The 20,848-nt window shown below is 45.5% G+C and overlaps 2 protein-coding genes across 6 annotated transcripts in view; one reads left to right on the top strand and one right to left on the bottom strand.

Moving 5' to 3' along the window:
• Positions 1-11,683, bottom strand: part of PIK3AP1 (phosphoinositide-3-kinase adaptor protein 1) — a 91,633-nt gene extending 79,950 nt beyond the window's left edge. Inside the window, exons 1-3 of one of the 3 annotated variants that reach the window (XM_053305759.1) lie at positions 11,478-11,683; positions 866-925; positions 518-692 (exon numbers count right to left, since the gene is read on the bottom strand). In XM_053305759.1, coding sequence (XP_053161734.1) covers positions 518-692; positions 866-889 — 199 coding nt within the window. In that variant the 5' untranslated portion in view covers positions 890-925; positions 11,478-11,683. Of the gene's footprint in view, positions 1-517; positions 926-8,562; positions 8,582-11,477 lie in introns of those variants that run through there. The other 2 variants (XM_053305757.1, XM_053305758.1) reach the window with 2 other exon arrangements.
• Positions 11,684-15,985: 4,302 nt separating this feature from the next.
• NOLC1 (nucleolar and coiled-body phosphoprotein 1) overlaps positions 15,986-20,848 on the top strand; it is a 35,271-nt gene continuing 30,408 nt past the window's right edge. For all 3 annotated transcript variants that reach the window (XM_053305762.1, XM_053305761.1, XM_053305760.1), the window contains exons 1-2: positions 15,986-16,142; positions 20,020-20,075. In XM_053305762.1, the coding sequence (XP_053161737.1) occupies positions 16,032-16,142; positions 20,020-20,075 (167 nt within the window). In that variant the 5' untranslated portion in view covers positions 15,986-16,031. The remainder of the gene's footprint in view (positions 16,143-20,019; positions 20,076-20,848) is intronic.

The following is a 20,848-nucleotide window of genomic DNA, read 5'->3' as shown; positions in this document are numbered from 1 at the left end:
ATTACTTGTGTCAGAGACTCATACATTGCAATATCAAGAAAGCAGAGGGGCAAGCAATTCCTTCAGCTCATATTCCTGCTTAAGAATGTAACATACAAATCACATCCAATTATTTGTAATGCAAATTTGACTGCTTTCATACCGTTGTATCTATCAAAGGTGGTCCAGTAAGGTGGGCCTCACCTCATCTATTTTGTAGGACTTATCTGAAACCAAGTTATCAGCAACTCTATTTCCAGTTACATCTGTTATGAATTAGGAAGATATCAGAGCAACATTACTGCTATATGTGATAAGTGTACAGTGTTAGATTCTCCCCATAAGCACTTTGAGTATTGCATTTGCTAAATGCAGTCCTTTTGAGTCAGGGAGCTTGCAAGGTATTGAGAATCATGATCAAGAGGCTTGAAAAGAGACAGCCCCAAGTTCTTAACTTCATCGGAGATCAAAAGCAGTATATACACATTTTAAAAAATAATAAGTCACATTCAATTCATTTTAATAATTACTAGCTCACCTCCTTCTGAAAGAGCCTTCATGACAGCTGCTACATAGACTTCAGGGTCATCATCATGTGTAAGCTGTTTCCACTGGGGCCAGTCTTTGAAGTATTCTTGGTAATTCCCACATTCTTCCAAGCCACAGAACAGTTTCACCACTTTATGTGGTGGCTGGAGAACATCTTGTAGGCTCTGAAGGACAGCAGGGATATAGAAGTTCTGCACTAGCTCAGAGGATAACACTACAATGATGCATCTGCTGTTCTTAAAGAGGTCCAGTTCCTCAGAAGTAATAGCAGTTCCATTCTGCACTTGGTAGCTCTGGACTTCTCTGTACAACTGGAAGAGGCTCTGAAGATACTCACACCATTCACCAGCATCTTTTCCATACATAATCAGCACATCATATTCACCAGAGTGTTTTTCTGTGCAAAAGTGAAATAAGATAGATATGTTTCTAAGAAAAGAATCTTAAGCTGCACTATTCAAATTCTTAAGTTCAACAGTAGACAAAGTAACAACTAGATATTACTATGATCCAGCACACATTTAATAACCTTGTTGAGACCAAGTGAAAGTAATCTCAGCTCTTAGTAGTGACCTACCTAAAGTAATGTAGATATTTACCAATCTCAGCACAACCATCCTACTATTACCATCGGTATGCAATCCTGAACATTTTTAGGTTGCTGTAATACCAATGAAATCAACGTGTTAACTGATGTAACAGAATTACAACTATTGTACCCTCCCCACCACGTACAGGTTTGTGCATTTATTGCATATTTTACCATTTGTCTCAGATAAGGTTGCCATCTCTCCTGGATTTCCTGGTATTTACCAAATTTTAAGCATATCCCCTGGTGCCCAGTTAGCCATTAGCTTGCCCAGATTCCCAGCTTTCATTAAAAAAAAAAAAAAAGGAAAAAGAAAGCTAAGCTCTAGTGTAATGTTCAGCCTAAAAACTCGTTTAAGAGTTTCATATCAGAACCTCCCTCAAATCTAAAAGCCAATTTGGCCTGGCCTGGCTGTTCAGTGTATTTTGTGTCTCACACTAACCTGCTGTGAATCAGTTAACCTCTGTAGACCAGGGTGCTTTCCAGACTAACTGTTCAAAAGCACCAAATTGCTCCATTCAGGCAAACCACTTTCAAAACAGAAAACCTGAAGGGGGAGCAGTCTCGCGAAAACTAACAACCCCCCCCCCAAAACACCACCTTTTAAAAGCCAGATAAACAACGTCAGAGCACTAAGTTGCAGTGATTAAATTCAAAACAAAGCATCCGACATATGAACGGCACCCTGGCACTTTCGTCGGGACTGCGGTGTCATGACACAGGAAGTGTGGAAGCACACTTCAGAGATGTGTCATGACCCCATTGAAGGGTCTCGTCTGGAAAGCGCCCAGGAAAAGTACCCAAGATGCGAATAGGGGTCTCTATAGTCTCAGGAATCTGCTATTATCAGGGGGAGATATTATGCTTTTGAAATAAATATTGAGCAAATGGATCCTAGGATATTTTGCCCATCTACAAGAAGAATAATTTGACACTTGACTGTATCTTTTCTGCATGTTAGATGCTAAATTTGCAAATCTCTTCCCTATAAAGGAAACAGCTAGTTAATGTGTATAATTGGGTTAGGTGGGGTGGTAGTTCATCATCAGATGGGCTCTTGAGGTTGCTGTCTCCAGAATATTACTTTTGTGTTAGTTTAGCTTTGCTAGCCGAGACTGGGCTGCATGGCTCCTGGAAGCGTGCAAAATCTACCATGATGTAGGCTTGTGAACTGCAACTTAAGACCCAAGGTCTACTGAGGCTGCTGTCTAACATGTAGTCTGCAGTGGGTGAAGAATCCATGACAGCACTACACACAGCTAATTAGACAACTAGTTAGCTAATTTAAAACTGAACTTGTATGTTAGAAAATGTTGAGATATTAAGTCTGGGTGTTTAATGCTCAGATAAATGGTCAGGTAAAGAGATTCTCCCCAATTATTGTTGGTAGATAACCAGAGTAAATACAAGTCAACTGGACAGTGCATAAGTTAATTTGCATAATATGCAAATTTGGGTGCTTGGATTTGGAGAGCTTGAATATGGCAACGTGTGTGTGTGTAAGGACCAGCCAGCCTAGCAGTTTTTAGATCTATCTTTTACTAGAGTAACGGGAAAGGCCCTTTGTCCCTTGGGGCCAGAGAGACAAGGGCCTTTAGGGAGAACAGCCAACTCTTCCCCAGGACAAGAGAAGAGTCTCCATGGAGACCCTCTATGGGAAGGATTCTGATTTGGTGTCCTTCCAGATTTAAATAACTCCAGTCACCAGAACCCCTCCAAAATGAATCCCAATAGTTTAAGCCTCCATAATTCTGTTCCAACCATCCATTTCCTCATTGATAACCCCCTGGTAAACCAGGGATGGCCACCTCCATGATTTTACATCCCAGAACGCAACACTTACCCTTCATTTGCGTGGTCTCACTTTAGAATAGCTCAGCATTTTTAAGTATTTTCTTCCTAAACCTTCCTAGTTTGTCTTTCTATTGCTTTATTTGACTCAGCTTCATCCATATAGCCTAGACCTGTCACCTAACTAGACTCTCTCTCAGGGGCGCAGCAAGGTTCCTGGCGGCCAGGGGACAAAGTTTAGCCAGGGGGCCTCCATCACACGTAACCCAGAGCTACAAGCTACACATCCTGCGTCCGACATCAGATGCAAGGGGGCGGGGCAACCTACCCCCCACCCATTGGACGCTACACCCATTTCTTGAACTCACCATTCAGTGAGCATTTCAGTGCAGGAGGGTGGCTGCCATGATGGCTAGCAGCAGCGCTGGCACAATGGAGTGGGACTGAGTGCAGGGTCGCTGGGGGCTGCCATCCTCCACAGAGGGTGGCGGCGGATCGGGGCCAGGCAACCCTTCTTCCAGCAGCTTCTCGCATGGTGGCCAGGGGGCAGAGCAGCGGCGAGGAACGGTCTGCTGGGAGGAGAAAGGAAGTCCCAGTGCACTCCTTCCCAATATGTGGGTGCAAAGCAACAGGCACCCCAGCTACAGGGCACCAGCACCTGTTGCGGAAAGGGCAGTGGTGAAAGGCTACACCCCAACCCTTGTGGACCCCCTGACCCTCCAGGCCTGGGCAAATTTGTTGCCCCTTGTCCAATGGATGCTTCACCCATGCTTCTCTGTCTCTCTGCTTTCCCTTAGTTGTGGTTGATTTATCTCTCTGTCTCTACACTGAGCACTCTTTATTCCCCCTTGTCTCCGGTTTTTCCTTTTCCCTCAGCTGTCTCTTCTCTGATACTAATTTCTCCTCAGCCTTGGTTGCTTCTCCCCACCTTTCCCCCTTTTGCTTTCTTCCTCTATCTCTAATAGGAATAAGCCTTGATTAGGAGAAGTACTCTGACTTGCTTCCTCTAGCTAGCCTCAACCTATCCCTTAGCTAACTAGGGACACTCTCTCTCACTCTTTCCATTAAAGCCTCTTCTTTCCTCAATCTCCCTGTCCCTTTTTAACCTGCCTCCAATACTGCTTTTCACTTAAATCGTGTTATTGTCCCTTCCTCTGATAGGGTTTTGTACACAGTCCTTGTAACCGTTTCCTCGCTTCATTCATTAATCAATATTGAAAGATTTAGTTGTGTTAGTGGTGGTTCACCTCCCCCCCACCCTTCTTCCTTGAGCCCTTCTCTAACACTGTTTATTTGGGGGTCCTGACTGAAGCTCTTAACATTATCCCTTTGCTTCTTTCTTCCTCTATCCTCAGTAGGACTTGGCCTTAGTTAGTAATTTAGATACATTGACCTAGTATGTTAGTCGATTGCCGAGTTAACTGCTTACTTATTCTTTACCTAATCAGTCACATATATATTAAAGTACCCGTCAGTCTCCAACACACTCAAGAACCCACTTTAGTTAGTGATTCATGCCTATCCTCTATAATAAAGAGCTAAAGTGTGCGCCCGTGTCTCTGCGGCCATGTCTTTCTTGGGCGTTCTGGGCATGCGCAGAGCGCATGCTCAGAGCGCCCAAGAAAGATACGGCCGCAGGGACATGGGTGGCCATGTTGGCTCCCGGAGGGAGCAGGGAAAAGGGAGAAGGGAGCAAGGAAAGACGGGACAGGGAAAGGCGGCGGCGGCGGCAGGACCGGCCTGACCGCGGGGGGGGACGGACGGCGGACTGGCCTGACCGCGGGGGGGGGGGACGGCAGGACCGTCCCTGCCGCAGAAACAGCCGCGGGGAGGGGAGAGGCGGCGGCGGAACTTGCCCGGCTGCCGAAAAAAGAAGGGAAAGGTAGAAGCCGGTCAAGGCGGCGGCAAAGCTGCCGCCGCCGCCGCCAAACATGGTGAGAAGGCGGCGGGGGAAGCAGAAAAGGGGAGGCCGGCGGTGGCGGGGGGCCCTTGCCCAGCTGGGGAGACCGGCCGCAGCATGGAGGCTGACGGCAGTGGGAGGGGGAATGGCGGCGCGTGGCCCGGAGCGTGCAACTCCCCTAGCGCCCGTTATTTTAACGGGCCTGAAAAAACTAGTACACTATAGCTATCTAGAGTGTTCTATGTAATGTAAGAATTCTCATCTGTTCTTAAATCCTTTGCTTCTTAATTGTAATCAATATATATTTATTTGGATTAATAAATCCGTGGCTGTCTTGTCTCTTGGGTACTGGTTGACCAAGCCTTGCAATCTGAGTTTAGGAGTGCCTGCCAGGGTACCCTGCATTTCACTAAGCAGATGTGTCAGTTCTCTTTGGAGTGGAGGAATAAGATAGGAGGGATGGAGCCCGCGTGGTATAGTGGTTAGAGTGCTGGACTAGGACCAGGGAGACCTGAGTTCAAATCCCCATTCAGCCGTGATACTAGCTGGGTGACTCTGGGCCAGTCACTTCTCTCTCAGCCTAACCTACTTCACAGGGTTGTTGTGAGGAGAAAGCCAAGTATGTAGTACACCACTCTGGGCTCCTTGGAGGAAGAGCGGGATATAAATGTAAATAATAAATGAATGAATGAATGAATGAATGAATAAGCAAGCAATATAAGATCATAAGAACAGCCGTGCTGGATCAGGCCCAAGGCCCATCTAGTCCAGCATCCTGTTTCGCACAGTGGCCCACCAGATGCCACTGGAAGCCACAGGCAGGAGTTGTGGGCATGCCCTCTCCTGCTGTTACTCCCCTGCAACTGGTAAATATAGGCACAGAAGACCCATAGTTGCTATTATTTCACTCAAATTGTTTATTTTTATTTCTTTATACTGCCCTTCAACCTAAGACCACAGGTCGGTTAAATTGTTGCTGAGCATTACATGTAATCTACATTTTTTTTTAGAGCATAGGCTAGGTGCAATTATTATTTCAAGAAGCATTACACAAAAGCATCTATCAGTTTCTGACAGAGAACTGATTGACTTTTATTAGAGAATGTTTAACATATGGTTTACAAAAGCAACAGTGAATAGAATTTCCCAATAAAACACGGCCACGTACTAACACATTTAAGCTCCTCCTGTTACCAAAAAGCCCTAGGCAAGTATTTGACCAACACCAACAGTGATGAGATCAGCTCTGCAAAGCAGGAAGTTGTTCCATTTCCTCATTTTTGGTTAAACTGAATTGTTCCTTTACTAAGCTTTCTGCATAGAATCACAGGTTAACATCAAAATGTTGACCTTCTGCAAATTAACTGTAAAGTTGCCAGTGATTTCAGAGGAAGCTGCAGAGACAATGTGAATGCACCACTAATCAAACGTGGCCTAGCAGCACAAGCCTGCTGAGGATTCTTAATTCACAGTTAGTATATCAAGCCAAATCCATACCTGCCAACATGTCCCTATTTTCGCATTCAGATGAAATTCAGGTGAATGGGAAAATAGGGACAGGTTGGGAAGTATGCAAACCCTTCTAAGATTTAACCAAAGTTCAGCCATGTGTACCTTATTACAGAAGGGGTGCAGAATGCTTAAGTTCACTCATGTGGCTTGAATAACAAAACATTTTGTAGTACTAATTACTTACTGCAGTTATTAACCATGATTGTATTAGTGCCTCCCAGCTTATCAGCATAGGAAAACTGCACTTTGGAAGCAACTAGGAGAAAACTGAGCACATTCTTGCTCCACTGTGGGACAGTACTTCATCCACCCAGACTTTCTGAAGTTGGGGGTAGGGACAACTTCCCAGGATCCCACACCTGTAGGGGTCCCCACACTGTAGCACAGCAATGGAGACTTATAATTCTGGCCTGGCCAGGGCAATACTGATTCATCACAGAGGCCAGAGACAGCCCTATATTAATCGGCCCAAACATGCACAATAAGGACATTTAAACAAGTATCTGTAGTGCCTAAGGAGGAGTGGCGCCAATTAAACACCCATCCCCATATAAGTAAGGAAAGGTATGCCAGGAGAGAAAATATATTTGTCCACTCATGGTGTGTACACATCCTTTTCTCATGTGCTAGGACCAGTGGTAGTAGTATTGTTTGAGCTTGCCCTGTGTCTTATGGCCAACCTCCCTATTGCTCTGCTCTTCCCTTCCTCCATAGCACGGAGCTGCTCTTGACCTTAAATGCTCTGAAATTTCTTCAGAACGCCTCTCTCTTTTGCCCCCTTTTGCCTTACCTGCCTTTTCTTCAGGCAACTTTCTTCCCTCACGTCCTTTTGTGTGTGGGGGGGGTGGCGGGGCGGGGGTCAATCCATTGTCTTCTCTGCACCCTTTTTAAAGCCACTTTGCCTTAGACTCTCTAACCCCATGCCTCCTGGGATTTCTTCCCAGCCCACAGCATGTTTTACCATGCTACTCTTATCCCCAAGGTGTGTGAGGTTTTAATCCCAGCCAAACTGACAATTTTCACTTCTCTCAGGGCCAGACTAAAGGTAATGGTGATGGATCCCTACAAGCAGAGGGCTGGGGATATTGAACACACACATACTGGACAGGAGCTGAACTTTTCCCATGCCAGCATTCCACCACCACCCTGCCAAGCCATTGTTATAAAAGTAATTTTTCTCTTAGTGGGGCTACTGATTGGAAGTCACCTGCACTTGTGGGCGGGCGGGGGGGGGCACACCTTGTTTAATGAAGAAAAGCAAAAGTGGGTGAAAGGTCAACTCCTTTCACACACACACACACACACACACACACACCTCCCTCCACTCACCACAGTGTTTATAGGGATTCAGCACAACCAGAATTGTATGGTGCGGCTTCATACTTAGTTCCAACCTCACAGAGGCTGTATTGCAGACTTTAGTACCTTTGATCCTGGAACAGTCGGAAATTGTTTGTTATATTAGCGTTCCAGGGCATCACACTAGCAAATAATATAACAATTGGCATCAGATGGAACTTAGATAGTGTGTTGCCACAGTGGCTGTAGATAACTACTATGTAACTGTCAATCAGTTATTGTCTGCTAACTCCTGCTAACTGGGCAAAGGGGCACCTTTTTAACATGGTGATTCTCACTCTTTATTTAGCAGGGGGAGAGTAACTGGCCCTATCCACCCCCAGCACAGTACCTCCAGTGACTGTTGTTGATGTATCTCTTAGGTTTCTTTTTAGATTGTTTGTGGACAGGGAGCCGGGTTATCTATCTATCTATGTAAATTGCTTTGGAAATTTGTTAAAAAGCAGTATATAAATATTTGTTGTTGTTCACAGAACCAGCTAAAGGCCTATTGTATCAATCCTTTTGACACAGGTGAATTACTATAGCTTATATCACAGGGATATCTAATCACTTCCCTGGTATTCAAGGATAAAGATAGCCAGGGTGAGATTTTCCTCTGATTATCACCATTAAGAACTACCCAGAGTGGTCAAGAGTCTGAACTGATGTATTTTGCCATAAACTATTACAAATATTTGGTTTCTCTACCAAATATGTAAATAAGCTCCAATAACTTAATTTTGTGGGTACATGTAGATGATTATCAGCTGCAGAGAATGATTATCAGCTACAGGGTGGAGCAGAAGAGAAGCCGCTTGCCTAGGGAGCAAAAGACTGTTAGTTCGAATCTGTGCTGGTGTGCTTCCCAGAGTGTGCATAGTAAATATATATTTGTAGTCACCTGTAGCAGGCAGCAGCAATCTAGGAAGGTGCTGGAGGCAGATGCTCACTTCAGTGACAATGACAAAGGCATCATCTCATGCTGCATAGGAGGAAGGCAATGGTAAACCACTCCTGTATTCTACCAAGAAAACCACATGACTCTGTGGTCCCTAGGAGTCGACACCTACTCAAGGGCACAATCTTTCCTTTCCTATGTAGATTTTTATTGCATGGTCACAACTACCTTGGAGGGCAGGGTTATTCTCACATAATACTCCATAATGTGTAGGAAGCATGGAGGTGAATAAGGAACAAATGACATGCGATGTGGACTATCCAAAAATCAGATTTCTCTCTCTTGTGTTTACTCAAAAGAAGCAGGAGGAGGTTGCTATCTTGATAGGGGAAGCAATACTGCATTAAAGATAAAGTTGTGCCATTGAGTCTGTGTCGACTCCTGGCGACCACAAAGCCACGTGGTTTTCTTTGGTAGAATACAGGAGGGGTTCAGGGGCATAGCAAGGTTGTAGTGGGCCCAGAGACAAGATTCTAAAATGCCCCCCCCTCACTCACTGAAGCTCAGCTCATGAAGTAAAGAAATCTTAAATGAGGCTGAATAGTACTGTGGACGATGCAAGTCATTTAGTGGTACTAGAGAAAGACATGCTGTGCTGGTAGCTCCATGTCTTAACACTCACATTAGTTTCGGAGGATAAATACAACTGAAGGAAGCCCCGGGCGGGTACACAGCTGGGGGAGTCAGTCATGTGACTTGCCTGTTGGGGCCCCCAGACAACTGTCTCCCCTTGCCCTATTATAGTTACACCCCTGGAGGAGTTTACCATTGCCATCTCCTGCTGCATTGACAAAGGGTTCAACATCCCTCACATCAGGTTAGCAGCCTGGTGATCAGCCTCTGGAGTATAGAAAAAGACACCAGGAGATTTAATTGCAGATCTCCCTTATCACAAGTTGTTTAGCCTACGTTGTTACCACACAGCAGTTTTATGTTTGCTTGTACAAGCAGTTAAAGTTTTATTGTTAGATTATATTATTGTAATTTTAATCTGCCTTGAACAGCAGTGGCAGGGAAAGGGGCTGCTGCTAACCAGTGTAAAGATTAAGCCAGGATGTACAAGTAATATAAATATATATAGAAGAATTCTCTCACACATCTGGGGGAGGCTTTATATAACACTGTGTCGCACTTCCCCTGTTTGCACTTGTGGGTAACGCAAGTGTGCTCTCCAGGCGAGGGCAGCTTGTGCAGCTCCCCATAAGGGAGATGCACAAGTTCCCTTTTTGTACATTATTAGAGCAGAAACGCACACACACCCACACACACACAACCACCACCACCCCCAAAGGAGGAGAAGAGAAACTTGTTTGTGCTCGCTCTCCCTCTTCCGTGGCAAATCTGAGCAGAGCAAAATGCACTTAAACCCATCTATTTCAGTGGGCCTAGGTACACCTAACTCTACACAGGATCAGGCTGCACATTCTATTCATTATTTATTATCAATACAAAATATTATTCTGCTTACATTGGCTTCAGTAACAAGAACAAAAATGTATAATGGCTTGCTAAACAGCTGTAGTCAGTAATAGTATGTTGCAAGATAGGTTCAAGGCTGGGTTTTGGGCTAAGTGAATACAGCACAATCAATTAACCGCACCAGAAGGGTCTGCAAGTCTGTCTGCCAAGGCCCATTACTTTCAACAAACAATCCCAGTCATTGGCATTATCCATTCTGAACACCCTGAGAATAAAAGACATTTAATTGCAGATTCTTAACTGGCAAGACTGTTCTATAATACCAAAGCACTTTAGAGGCTGGATCCTGGAGCAGGTACAACTACCAAACCTTCACCACCTTGTCTGTGTATGGCAATTATTCAGGCAAAACGTAACGGATAACCAGCATCGATAGATTAAGGTATTAATCCCATTGAATCCAACGAAATATGCATAGGAGCAGGCTGCATATCTATGTATTAAGTCGTCTATGTATTCTACCGCAGTTACTTGGGAATAAGCCGATTGAATAAACTCACATCTCGGTAAATATGCATACTATCAAGTTGCAATTCTAAGCAGTAGGTAGGAAACTCAATCCCAATGAAACCAACGAGATTTATATCGGAGCAAACATTCCTAGCACAGTATAAGGATTTGAGTTGGGAAAACTGCACGTAGCCCTCGTTTTAACGTGTAAAACAACAATCCCCTCAGCGGGGAAAAAGTTCCGTTGTCCTGTCAGAAGACATTTCATAAAGTCACCAGCATAGATCCGGCAAGAAGGCTGGGGCAAAGCGCGCGGTCTGTCTGTACCAGGGTGCAGGAGTGGTGGGGTTCGAGACCGGGGAGGGGGCGCGCAATGGGCAGGCGGGCTTGGCTAACCACAGGTGGGAGCCTTTACAGAGGCTGCGGCGGGGCTCCTCAGCCAGCCCTTCCAGTGAGGCGCCGCCTGCCAGCCTCAGATGGGACTGGAAAGCACCTCCACGGCCCCGTGTGGGTTAGGCGCATTCAGCTACTGCCTGCCTCTGCCCTTGACTTGGGGCTTAGAGGGCGGTAATGGGAGCCCCTAAACCGAGAGAGGCCAGATCTCGGCTATTCCGATTTCCCCCCCTAACGACACATGGCACTGAACCGGTGGCGGGGCACAGCAAAGGCCGGCATGTATAGGCGTCGGGTGAGCCCACATGTTGGAGTTCGGAAGCAAGAATCGGCGGGGTGGGGGGAAGCCACTAATGGGGGGGGCTTCTCCCCCATAACCACCCCCCCGGGAGCCGCCCTTTAACTGAACTGCCTCCTGCCAAGGGCGGGGGGTCCTGCGCAGCGACCCTTCCCCGGCTAGCTCTCGCCGGCGGCGTCCTGCAGAGAGCATCTCCCGCTCCAGCTGGGGCTTTGTCGGGCAGCAGAGCAGCACTTACCTGGGGCTGGGGCCGCCGCCATGCCAGAGCGAGCCTTGGCGAAGCCGAGCCCTCGATGGTCAGCACAGCAGTCGGGACCGAGAGAGCGGTCCCGCCTCCCTGCTGCTGGGTGCCTGGCCCCGTCGGTGCTGCGGGCGGCAAGGCAAGCGGAAGGGCTTCCACCGCAAGAAGAAGAGCCTGACTGAAAGCGACGATCACTTCCTTCCCTTCCCTTCCCCTTCACTTTATCTTGCATAAAAACCAAGGGGCGCCACGGACGACTCCTATGGGGAAAGGTTAAGCGCTTCGTTTGGGAACAATCGATCGGGTACAACCAGGGGCGTAGCAAGGTTGGAGTGGGCCCAGAGACAAGGTTTTAAAATGCCCCCCCTCACTGAAGCTCAGCTCACGAAGTAAAGAAATCTTAAATGAGGCTGAATATATATATGTGCCACAATAGAACATCATCCTAAATTATTTTTTAAAAGATTTTGTAACTTGTGGACGATGCAAGTCATTTAATGGTACTAGAGAAAGACAGGCTGTTCTGGTAGCTCCAGGTCTTAACACTCACATCAGTTTCAGAGGATGAAAACAACTGAAGGCAGCCCAGGTGGGTGCACAGCTGTGGGAGTCAGTCATGTGACTTGCATCAGGGTGGAGGCCCAGGGCAGTGGGCCCCTAAACAACTGTCTCCCCTTGCCCTATTATAGTTACGCCCCTGGGTACAACCTTCTCCTGACAGCCCGTGGCCCGTCCGGCACTGATCAGGATGTGGGGCTGCGGAATGCATATGTGCCCCCTCAGGAGCCTTAGGCATATAAGGGTCACGCATCTCTTGCTTGTCAAATTGATGGGCCTTTTAACTAGTTATTAATGAATGAGAAACTGACTATGTTATTCTGGGTCTGTTCTTAATTTGCCCAGTGTTGCTGGATGTATTTCATGTTCCTTACACAGTCAATAGGCGTCCTGTGCCTTTTTGTTTGGTGTGCAATCTCTTTGAGCCACTAACTTGGCATATTATAAAAGTATCAAATGGGCAGGGAAAGGATGATACAATGAATATTTATATACCACTTTTCAACAAAAGTTCCCAAAGCAGTTTACATAGAGAAGTAAAAACAAGCAAATCAATAAAGTGGCTCCTGACCTGTCCCCAGAGCAGAAGAGCTCTTACCCCTGGACTTCGGGGCCAATAGTCCAGGGCCTCCACACCCTCTGGGCCCTCCCCAAATCTTTTTTAGTCTGTTCCGATGGTGTGGTCAGTTAAATATGTATTAAAAATACTGTGTGTGTGGCGGGGGCTCGAAAAGCCTTTAGGTCCAGGCTCCAAAATTACCTAGGAACACATCTGCCCAAAAGGGCTCACAATCTACAAAAGAAACATCAGTTAGACACCAGCAACAACCACTGGAGGAATGCTGTGCTGGGGACAGTTGCTAAATATAGAGAATTGCCACTTTAAAAAGACACCTCTTTGCTCAGTTAGCAGGAGAAACCTTGTATATCATCCCAAGCTCCTTGGAGGATGGGATAACAAAGTTATTAATGGAAACCCACTTTTGGCATAAAATGAAAAAAAGCATATTATGTTTTGCAACTGGGTGATGCTTGAAGTTCTTGAAGTCCATCATCCATGTGTTCCTCTTTTGCAAACATAACTCATGGTGGAAAGCCAAACAGAAGTCCCCTCGTGCAAGCAATTCTCACTACAAGTTGTAACATGTGAAGACCTTTATCTTTTGGGTTTTAAGTGTTCTTAGGTGCATCATTCAATCAATTCATTTTATTGCAGTCAATGGACCAGAAGTAGAAGTAAGCAACAATCATGTGTACAACACAAAATATGGAAATTAAAATTCCATCTAGATCAGTGATTCTCAAACTTGGGTCCTCAGGTATTATTGGACTTCAACTCCCATAATCCCCAACCAAAGGCCACTGAGGCTGGGGATTATGGGAGCTGAAGTCCAATAACACCTGAGGACCCAAGTTTGAGAATCCCTGATCTAGATTCATAAATATGGAATAAGTGACGCAGAATAACCCCTCCCCACAAAACAGTCCTACCATTTGCATTAGTTCACAAGTTGCTTTTTCATTATTATTAAAACAACTGTTTTAACTGTTTTAACATGGATTTAAAATTTTAAATCGTTGTAATGTTTTAACTTTGTATTTTGTAATTTATTTTATTTTATTGTAAACTGCCCAGAGACACAAGTTTGGGGCAGTATAGAAAAAAAAGTTAAATAAATTTAAAAAATTTTTTAGCAACTGAGAGAGATTTAGCAACAGTTAAGTTCAACTGTTAAACTTGGTTCAACTTGGCCTTTAAGGTCTCTCAGTGGTGCATTCATTGCTTGACCATTACATTACATGATCAAGGTGTAGTGTAGTATAGTGGCTACAGTGCAGCAAAACATTCTCCACTGACTCCACTTCCTGACTATTAAATGGACAAACCATCAAAGACAAGGGGATCCTATCAAATCTTCACTTGCAGGACCTGAGAGGGAAATACATGCAATCTTATCCAAGTAAAAGCACTGATGCTTAACTACATAGATGCTGCTAAAGTAAGCAGCTGGCTGAAAGGCATTTTCATATAGAATATCAAAGTGATCTGGTGAGCAGGATGTGTGAGCAAGAGGAGGTGCATCTTTCATGGTCCTTCTATTACTGGGAGTGGAGAATTTGTCTCTGCTCTGTGGTGTGGCTGGGTGTTCACCATCCATTGCATTATTGATTCTGATATTAGTTTTATTTCTTCTTTCTCATGTTGATCATGTTGGTGTCACTTGCTGACCAGAAGATAATTATAGCTTGTGCTGGTGGCCATGTTATTGGACATAGCACTGGACTGCTATTATGCAACTTTTATGCACACATACTGGGGAGTAAGGGGACTCAGTAGGAGTTACTTCTGAATGAATATGCATGAGAATACCTGCAAATCCCTTACTATCCAACCATTATGCATATAATAAATGTGCACTAGCTTTATGTTATCTAGGAGGGTTTCTGGTTTGTTCTTCCTCTCATTCGGAATTCACCTGAGATCTATCGCTATTTCCAGCAGTGCCCCAGGATTCCTTGGACAATAATTGCCTTTAAACCAACTTAGTATTTGCACTTCAGGTGTATATATAACGACATCTGTATAAAGATTCTAGGTGTGCAGGTCTGGAGCCCATGTGTAACACTGCCATGATCTCACACAGTCTTTTCCCTTTTGTGCTGCCTGGCTCAGGACTAGCAAACACTAGTCTAGCCACCCGCCTTTCTCATGCACTGCTACAGCAGACTTGCCTGCCTCTAGCATGTTAGCGACCCATACGTTACTGGGGCTCCCGCCCACGGAAATAAATTAAAAATAGCCATTAAAGTGACACACCAAAAGTCTGGCGATGCTTCCTGGTTCGTTTGGAGTCATTTGTGTGTGCGTGTCACACCACAAGTCAGAATTGCTCATAAAAAGAAATCCAAGATTCTAGAGTCATTGTCAGTGGGTAACAGCGTGTGTGTCTCCTCCATTCAAAAGGCAGAAAGGAAGACGAGGCATGCTTGCTTTTCTGACACGAGAAAAAGATCCCCTCGCTTTAGACAGTTTAAAAATGGGGTGTGGGGTGGGGAGTCCTGTCGGTCACCCCGACAGACTACAGCCTGTGGTTATCGAGATATTTCAAAAGAGGGTGGCTATGTTTGATAAAGCGGTGCTTAGTAATTCAATGTTGCCATATGCATATTGAGAGGGGAGAGGAAGAGAGTGTTCAGCAACCCGGCAGTCAGTGTAATCTAGAGTTTCAGTGGGGGTGGGGCAAGGGGGGAGAGGCAGGCCGAAGTTGATGGGTAGCCGAGCGCCGGCGGTGGGGAGAGGATTTTCTAAGCGCTTTTATTATTCTGTGAGCAAAACCGACCCCTCCCCGTGGCAGTTCTCCTGTTAGTCTCTCACGCTTGGGAAAGCTAAAATATGTGTGGTTTTAATATATCTACACATATTTATTTATTACTGCAACAATTTAATATAAGCCGGCCTTGTGGATCATTACAGCGAGGGGCGGGGTATACCTCTTTTAAAATGAATAATTGCAAAAATAGCCTGAAGGAAAGATTTAATCAGCTCCTTCCGCAAGGCTTCTGCTGTGATTAGTTTCGTAACCCCACCCTCGCCGAGACTGCATTCACCCTCCCAGCCCGCCCCCCCAATATGTAGTTTGGGCCTCAGTGGTTATTTAAAAGTCCTTTAAAATGATGCAGTGATCCTTGGTAACTCCTGCCCCACAAAACACATTCCAGATTACAGCAAATAAGGCTAATTTAGTTTTCTTCCGATATGTCCAACCTGCCTCCCAACCCAGACGAACACGTTGCGCTTTTGCCATGAACAAAATGCCATGTGATAATTTTACGTAAAAGGTTAAGTCCGTTTACGTAAAATAAGGCACCGCGTAGGTCTCTCTCGTCTTTTCCTAACTCTAGTTAGCTCCTTTTCTCTATGGTATTTGTGGACGCTGAGAGGAACTATATCCGGTCGGGGCTGCTGGCGTCACTTCCTTTGTGGGTGGCAGCATGGCGAAGGCGCGCGTGGTGCCGAGTGACCTGTTCCCGCTGGTGTTTGCCTTTCTGAGGGAAAACCATTTCGAGAGGGCGGCGCGCGCTTTTGGGAAGGAGGCTGGAGTGGTGAGATGGCGCTGGGTTTGCTCTCCCGCTGGGCTTTGGGACGGAGGCGAGATCTGTGTGTCCGGGTCGGGTGGTCTGAGTGCGTGAGAGAGATGATTCTGATTTGGGAAAGAGGCACTCCAGGATCAGGGTTGCTTCGAGGTGACTTACCTTCCACGCGGGTGTTGTGGTCTGAGGAAGAGCTGCTTTCTAAAGCAGGTGGGAGGTTTGGCTGTTATTCCCAGAAGCAGAAGGGGAGGAGTGCCCACTTGGGGTGAGATGATGATGATGATGATATATGGGAATGAGGCCAGGTAAGGCAAAGGCTAAATATTTTGGCAAACGAGGTTAACTGCAGCAAAGTCATGAAAATTGAAGCCAGGACATGCGTGGCTTGAGGGAAATTTGTCTTTATTTGGCTGGGCTGTGGCTACTAGGCAGGGTGAAGGGCAAGTGTGATCGTAGGTGACTGGAATGCCAGTGTCTTGGCTGCAGGATTGTGTGAAAGAACCAAGACCGGGAGTGTGTGAGCTGGGTACTTAGTTTTAATGTGTTTGCTCTTCCAGGATATTTCAAGCCTATAACATAATGCAGAAACACCACTTCACCATGGTAGCTTGACTTAAATTTTTAATCTGTCATACTGCATTTCCCTCATCCCTATTATGTTCTGCATAATAGAACATTATATTTGTGGTTTTACAAGAGGACTTTGTAAAGAAGCATATGCAATAAACTACTGGCTTCAGGAATTGTGAATGGTTATGTAAGTTTGAATGGGGAAATAATGGAAGAACTGGCTAAACCTAATTTCCCCCCACTCCTGAATTTTGTAAGTATAGGTGGCCCTTGTTATTCCTGTGGGTTCCATTCTAGTCTACAACTGTAGCTAATGAAACCTTGAGTCAATAGGAATTGGGGGTGGGTTGGTTTTGGAAAATAACCCAAAAAATCACCTGAAAGGCGATGAGCACAGCACAGTACTTTGGCCACCTCCCACTCTCCAGGTGCTCCAGCAGTGACCCCCAGCTCCTTCAGTAATGTGTAAATGTGAAGTTTTTGCTCCCCACAGTTGAAGTTCAGCACTTAGCAGCACAAATCCCTGGCTTGATTGGTTGGTAGGTTGGCCAAGGAGGCGGCACAGAATTGAAACCAATTCAAGTAGATTGAATTGACACACAGGGGAGTTTCTTCGCTCCACTGCTGGAGTTCGCAGCATTCCATCTCTCTCCAGGCTCTGGCCTGCAGCAGCAAAAATCAAAATTTGAAAGCAGTGGAGTTCCTTCACTCCACTGCTGGAGTTTGCAGCACTCAGGCTTCAGTCTTTTGCTTGGAGCACAGGTCACGTAGCAGAAGCAGGCCTTGCAGAGGCAGACCTGCTGCTGGCATTGTCGTCGTCATCATCATCATCTTCCTAGAAGAGGAAAGAAGTGTCACTTTTCAATGATGACTCCGCAGCTGTAGTGGTGGGTATAGCTACCTTTTCAAAGTAGCTGATGATGGTCCTTCATTTCCTCTTGCTTTGCAGAACCCGGTAGCTATCCTTATAGAGTTGCAAAGCAACCTCCAGCTCGCTCTTGAACTGGGCATGCCCTCTTTTCTACGGTTTCTCCTACTGCAGGAGCAACAACTTATGCTTATCACAGTTCAACAGCTCAAATGTTTTCCCAGCCTTGACAGTCTCCAGCAATGCCTCCTCCAGGATCACCAGCAATCGGCTCTTCCTTACGCGCCAAGCTTCAGACCTGTCTTTGCTCAGTGGGTGTCGACTAGGATTTGGGTGCTTCTTGGTTAAAGGTGCTGCCACCTTAAAAATACCCATGTGCAGGTCTTTGGTTGTCCCCATGAGCCAACATGTCCAGCAGCTTCACTTTCTTGTTCAAGGGCAACTCTTTGCGAGATCTTTGCCACTCCCCTCAGCAGGGTTCTCTGCTGTGTGTTTGCTCATTTTTACTGTGGAGGAAGAAAAAAATTGTACAACATATACAGTACATCATTGTACAATGTACAGTACAGTACATCATTGCCATCCACCCACATTGATAAAGTACAGGACAGGACTGTAACTGATAGTTAAAATCAATTTTCAGTGGATACTTAAAATCAATTTTTAATGGATACTGTACAGTACGTAAAAATGAATTTTAATGGATAATTTTTAAAATGCAATTTAAATTAACTACAGTTATATAGGAAAGGAAAGGTTGTGCCATCGAGTTGGATTTGACTCCTGGCGACCACAGAGCCATGTGGTCTTGGTAGAATACAGGAGGGATTTACCATTGCCATCTCCCATGCAGTATGAGATGAACGATGCTTTTCAGCATCTTCCTATATTGCTGCTGCCTGATGTAGATGTTTCCCATAGTCTGGGAAACACACCAGCGAGGATTTGAACCAACAGCCTTTTGCTCTCTAGGCAGATTACTTCCTCGCTGCATCATTAAGTGGCCTATAGTTATATAGTACAGTATTATAACTGCCAAAATTAACATTTGAATTGGAATGTTTTAATTAAAAACTAGTTGGGCCAGGTGCAGAGCATCTGCGCCGTTGGCCCACTCACCTGCCGCCACCACCTCCAGCTTTTTCTTCTTCCCCCTCCCCCGCTGCTTTTTGGCCAGCCCACTTCTCCCATCCCCCCTCTGCTTTTAGGCTGGTGGGCTGGCCGGCCCAATTCTTCTCCACCTCCCTGCCGCCACCTTTAGGCTGGTGGGCCTGCCTGCCTACTTCTTCTCCCCCCACACCATTTTTAGGCTGGTAGGCCAGTTGGCCTGCTTCCCCCGACCCCCAGCTGCTGCTTTTGGGTTGGTCGGCTGGCGGCTTCTTTGCTCTGCCACTGCCGCTGCTTTTAGGCTGGCTGGCAGACTGGCCGGCCCGCTTCCTCCCGCGCCTGCTTCTCCACCGCTGCTGGTGGTAGTCTTAGGCTGCCCAGCCAGCTGGCCGGCCCTGATACCGCAGCCACCATTTTCTTCCCTCCCATCCATACCCGTAGCTATCTGGCAACTCTCCGAACCCATGTGAGAGCTGCCATACATGGGATTAGCCATGGGTACGTCTTAGAGAATTAAATATATAATTTCATCAAGATTAAACATATTAAAATAATTAGCATCTTACTAGGGCTGCACAATGCTGCAAGAGGCTCCTCCAAAAAACTCCACAGGAATGGCTCAAGATGGGCTCCAACATGCTTGCAAAGGCTCCACCTAAATACCTCCAAAATAAGGTTCCAAAAGCTCTAGAAGGCTCCTGAAGGCCACCAAAGAGTACCCAAGCCTGCCAAATGCTTTTAAAAATGCATTTTTGAAGCACAGAAAACTCTAAACATGCAAATCAAGCACTCTTCTGTCACGCAAACTCCATGTGGCACATGACCATATAAGGACAGAGCCAAAAACTGTGGATATGCGAAACCTCTACTGCAGATAATGAGATCAGGCCTATATTGTCCAGTGCCAGATATGCGAAACGGTACATGTCAGGACTGCGGATAACGAGGGCCACCTGCACTATATTGCCGGACAAGTTTTCAGTTGCAGAAAGTCCACTGGCTTTACTTGCTGTATTGATGTGCCCATGGTGTGTGTTCATTTAAGCCACCCAAACTAAATGAATCTGGTTCTGTATTTAATGGTGTTATCACAGGTTTATAAATTGGTAAACTATAGTAGCATAACAGATATCTGAAGTTGCTTTATAACTGTTAGTGTTAATGTCATGAGGAAAGCTTTGCTTTCAGTTTGTGTTAATGCTTGTGTTACAGGCATTACTGTGCTTGTAATGATGCATGGTTTTCCTTGTTTATGAGCTGTACATATTCAAACAGGCTCAGAATGTCTTGTGGAAAAGCATGTATTGCAGATATCTTAATTTTGTATTATGCTTGCCTTTTTAGACTAAACACGATCCTAATGCTGCTTCTCTCCTTGATGTCTTCAACTATTGGCTGAAGTAAGTGATGTGGCTCTTGAAGGAAAGCTCTGCCTGTTTGTTCCAAAGTACTTTTGATTACTTGAGCTTTGTCAAGAATCTTAGAAGTCTGTGCAGAAGATAGTAATGTTAATTCCAACTGTTGGAATTCTCCAATTTAATCATTCTTTAAAGCAGTTTAAAAGTTTTGAAACCTCCCTTACCAAGTGGACAATGCTTTTGGATAACGGGATAGATCATTATGCTACTTGATTTCATAAAGCAGCAAATGCCAAGTTCAAGGTTCTTAACCCCGTAGCTTCCAATATGGTATTTTTTTGCTGCCAAATGCAAAGTTGACATGTACTCATGTAGGATGAGTGTGATGGAGAGTGTATGTAGGTGAGAAGTAGCTAGTGGGAGACGGGGGTCTACTTCTCCACAGAGCAGATTTATTTTACTTGACTCAGAAAACCTGTTTTTGGAGTTTGAGATAAAATAGCTCTGGTGAGGATTATAGAGAAAATGTGGCATGCAGAAAGAAGTTAATCACCTTGCCTCTTGCTTGCCTCTTCACCCTTGCACTAACTTATTTATTTGATTGATTGATATATACTGTCCTTCCAAAAATGGCTCAGGGTAGACAAACACATTGGCAACAAACACAGACTGTCTAATCCCATGTTCACCTCCAAATATCTAGTTTCTGCCCTAAGCTTTCTTGCGGGTAGACCTGTAGCTCAGAGGTAGAGCTTCTGCTTTGCATGCAGAAGATCCCAGGTTCTGTCTCTGGCATCTCCAGGTAGTACTGGAAA

Source organism: Hemicordylus capensis, chromosome 3 (genome assembly GCF_027244095.1).
Source record: "Hemicordylus capensis ecotype Gifberg chromosome 3, rHemCap1.1.pri, whole genome shotgun sequence".
NCBI lineage: Eukaryota > Metazoa > Chordata > Lepidosauria > Squamata > Cordylidae > Hemicordylus > Hemicordylus capensis.
This window is presented reverse-complemented; position numbering and strand designations above follow the sequence as displayed.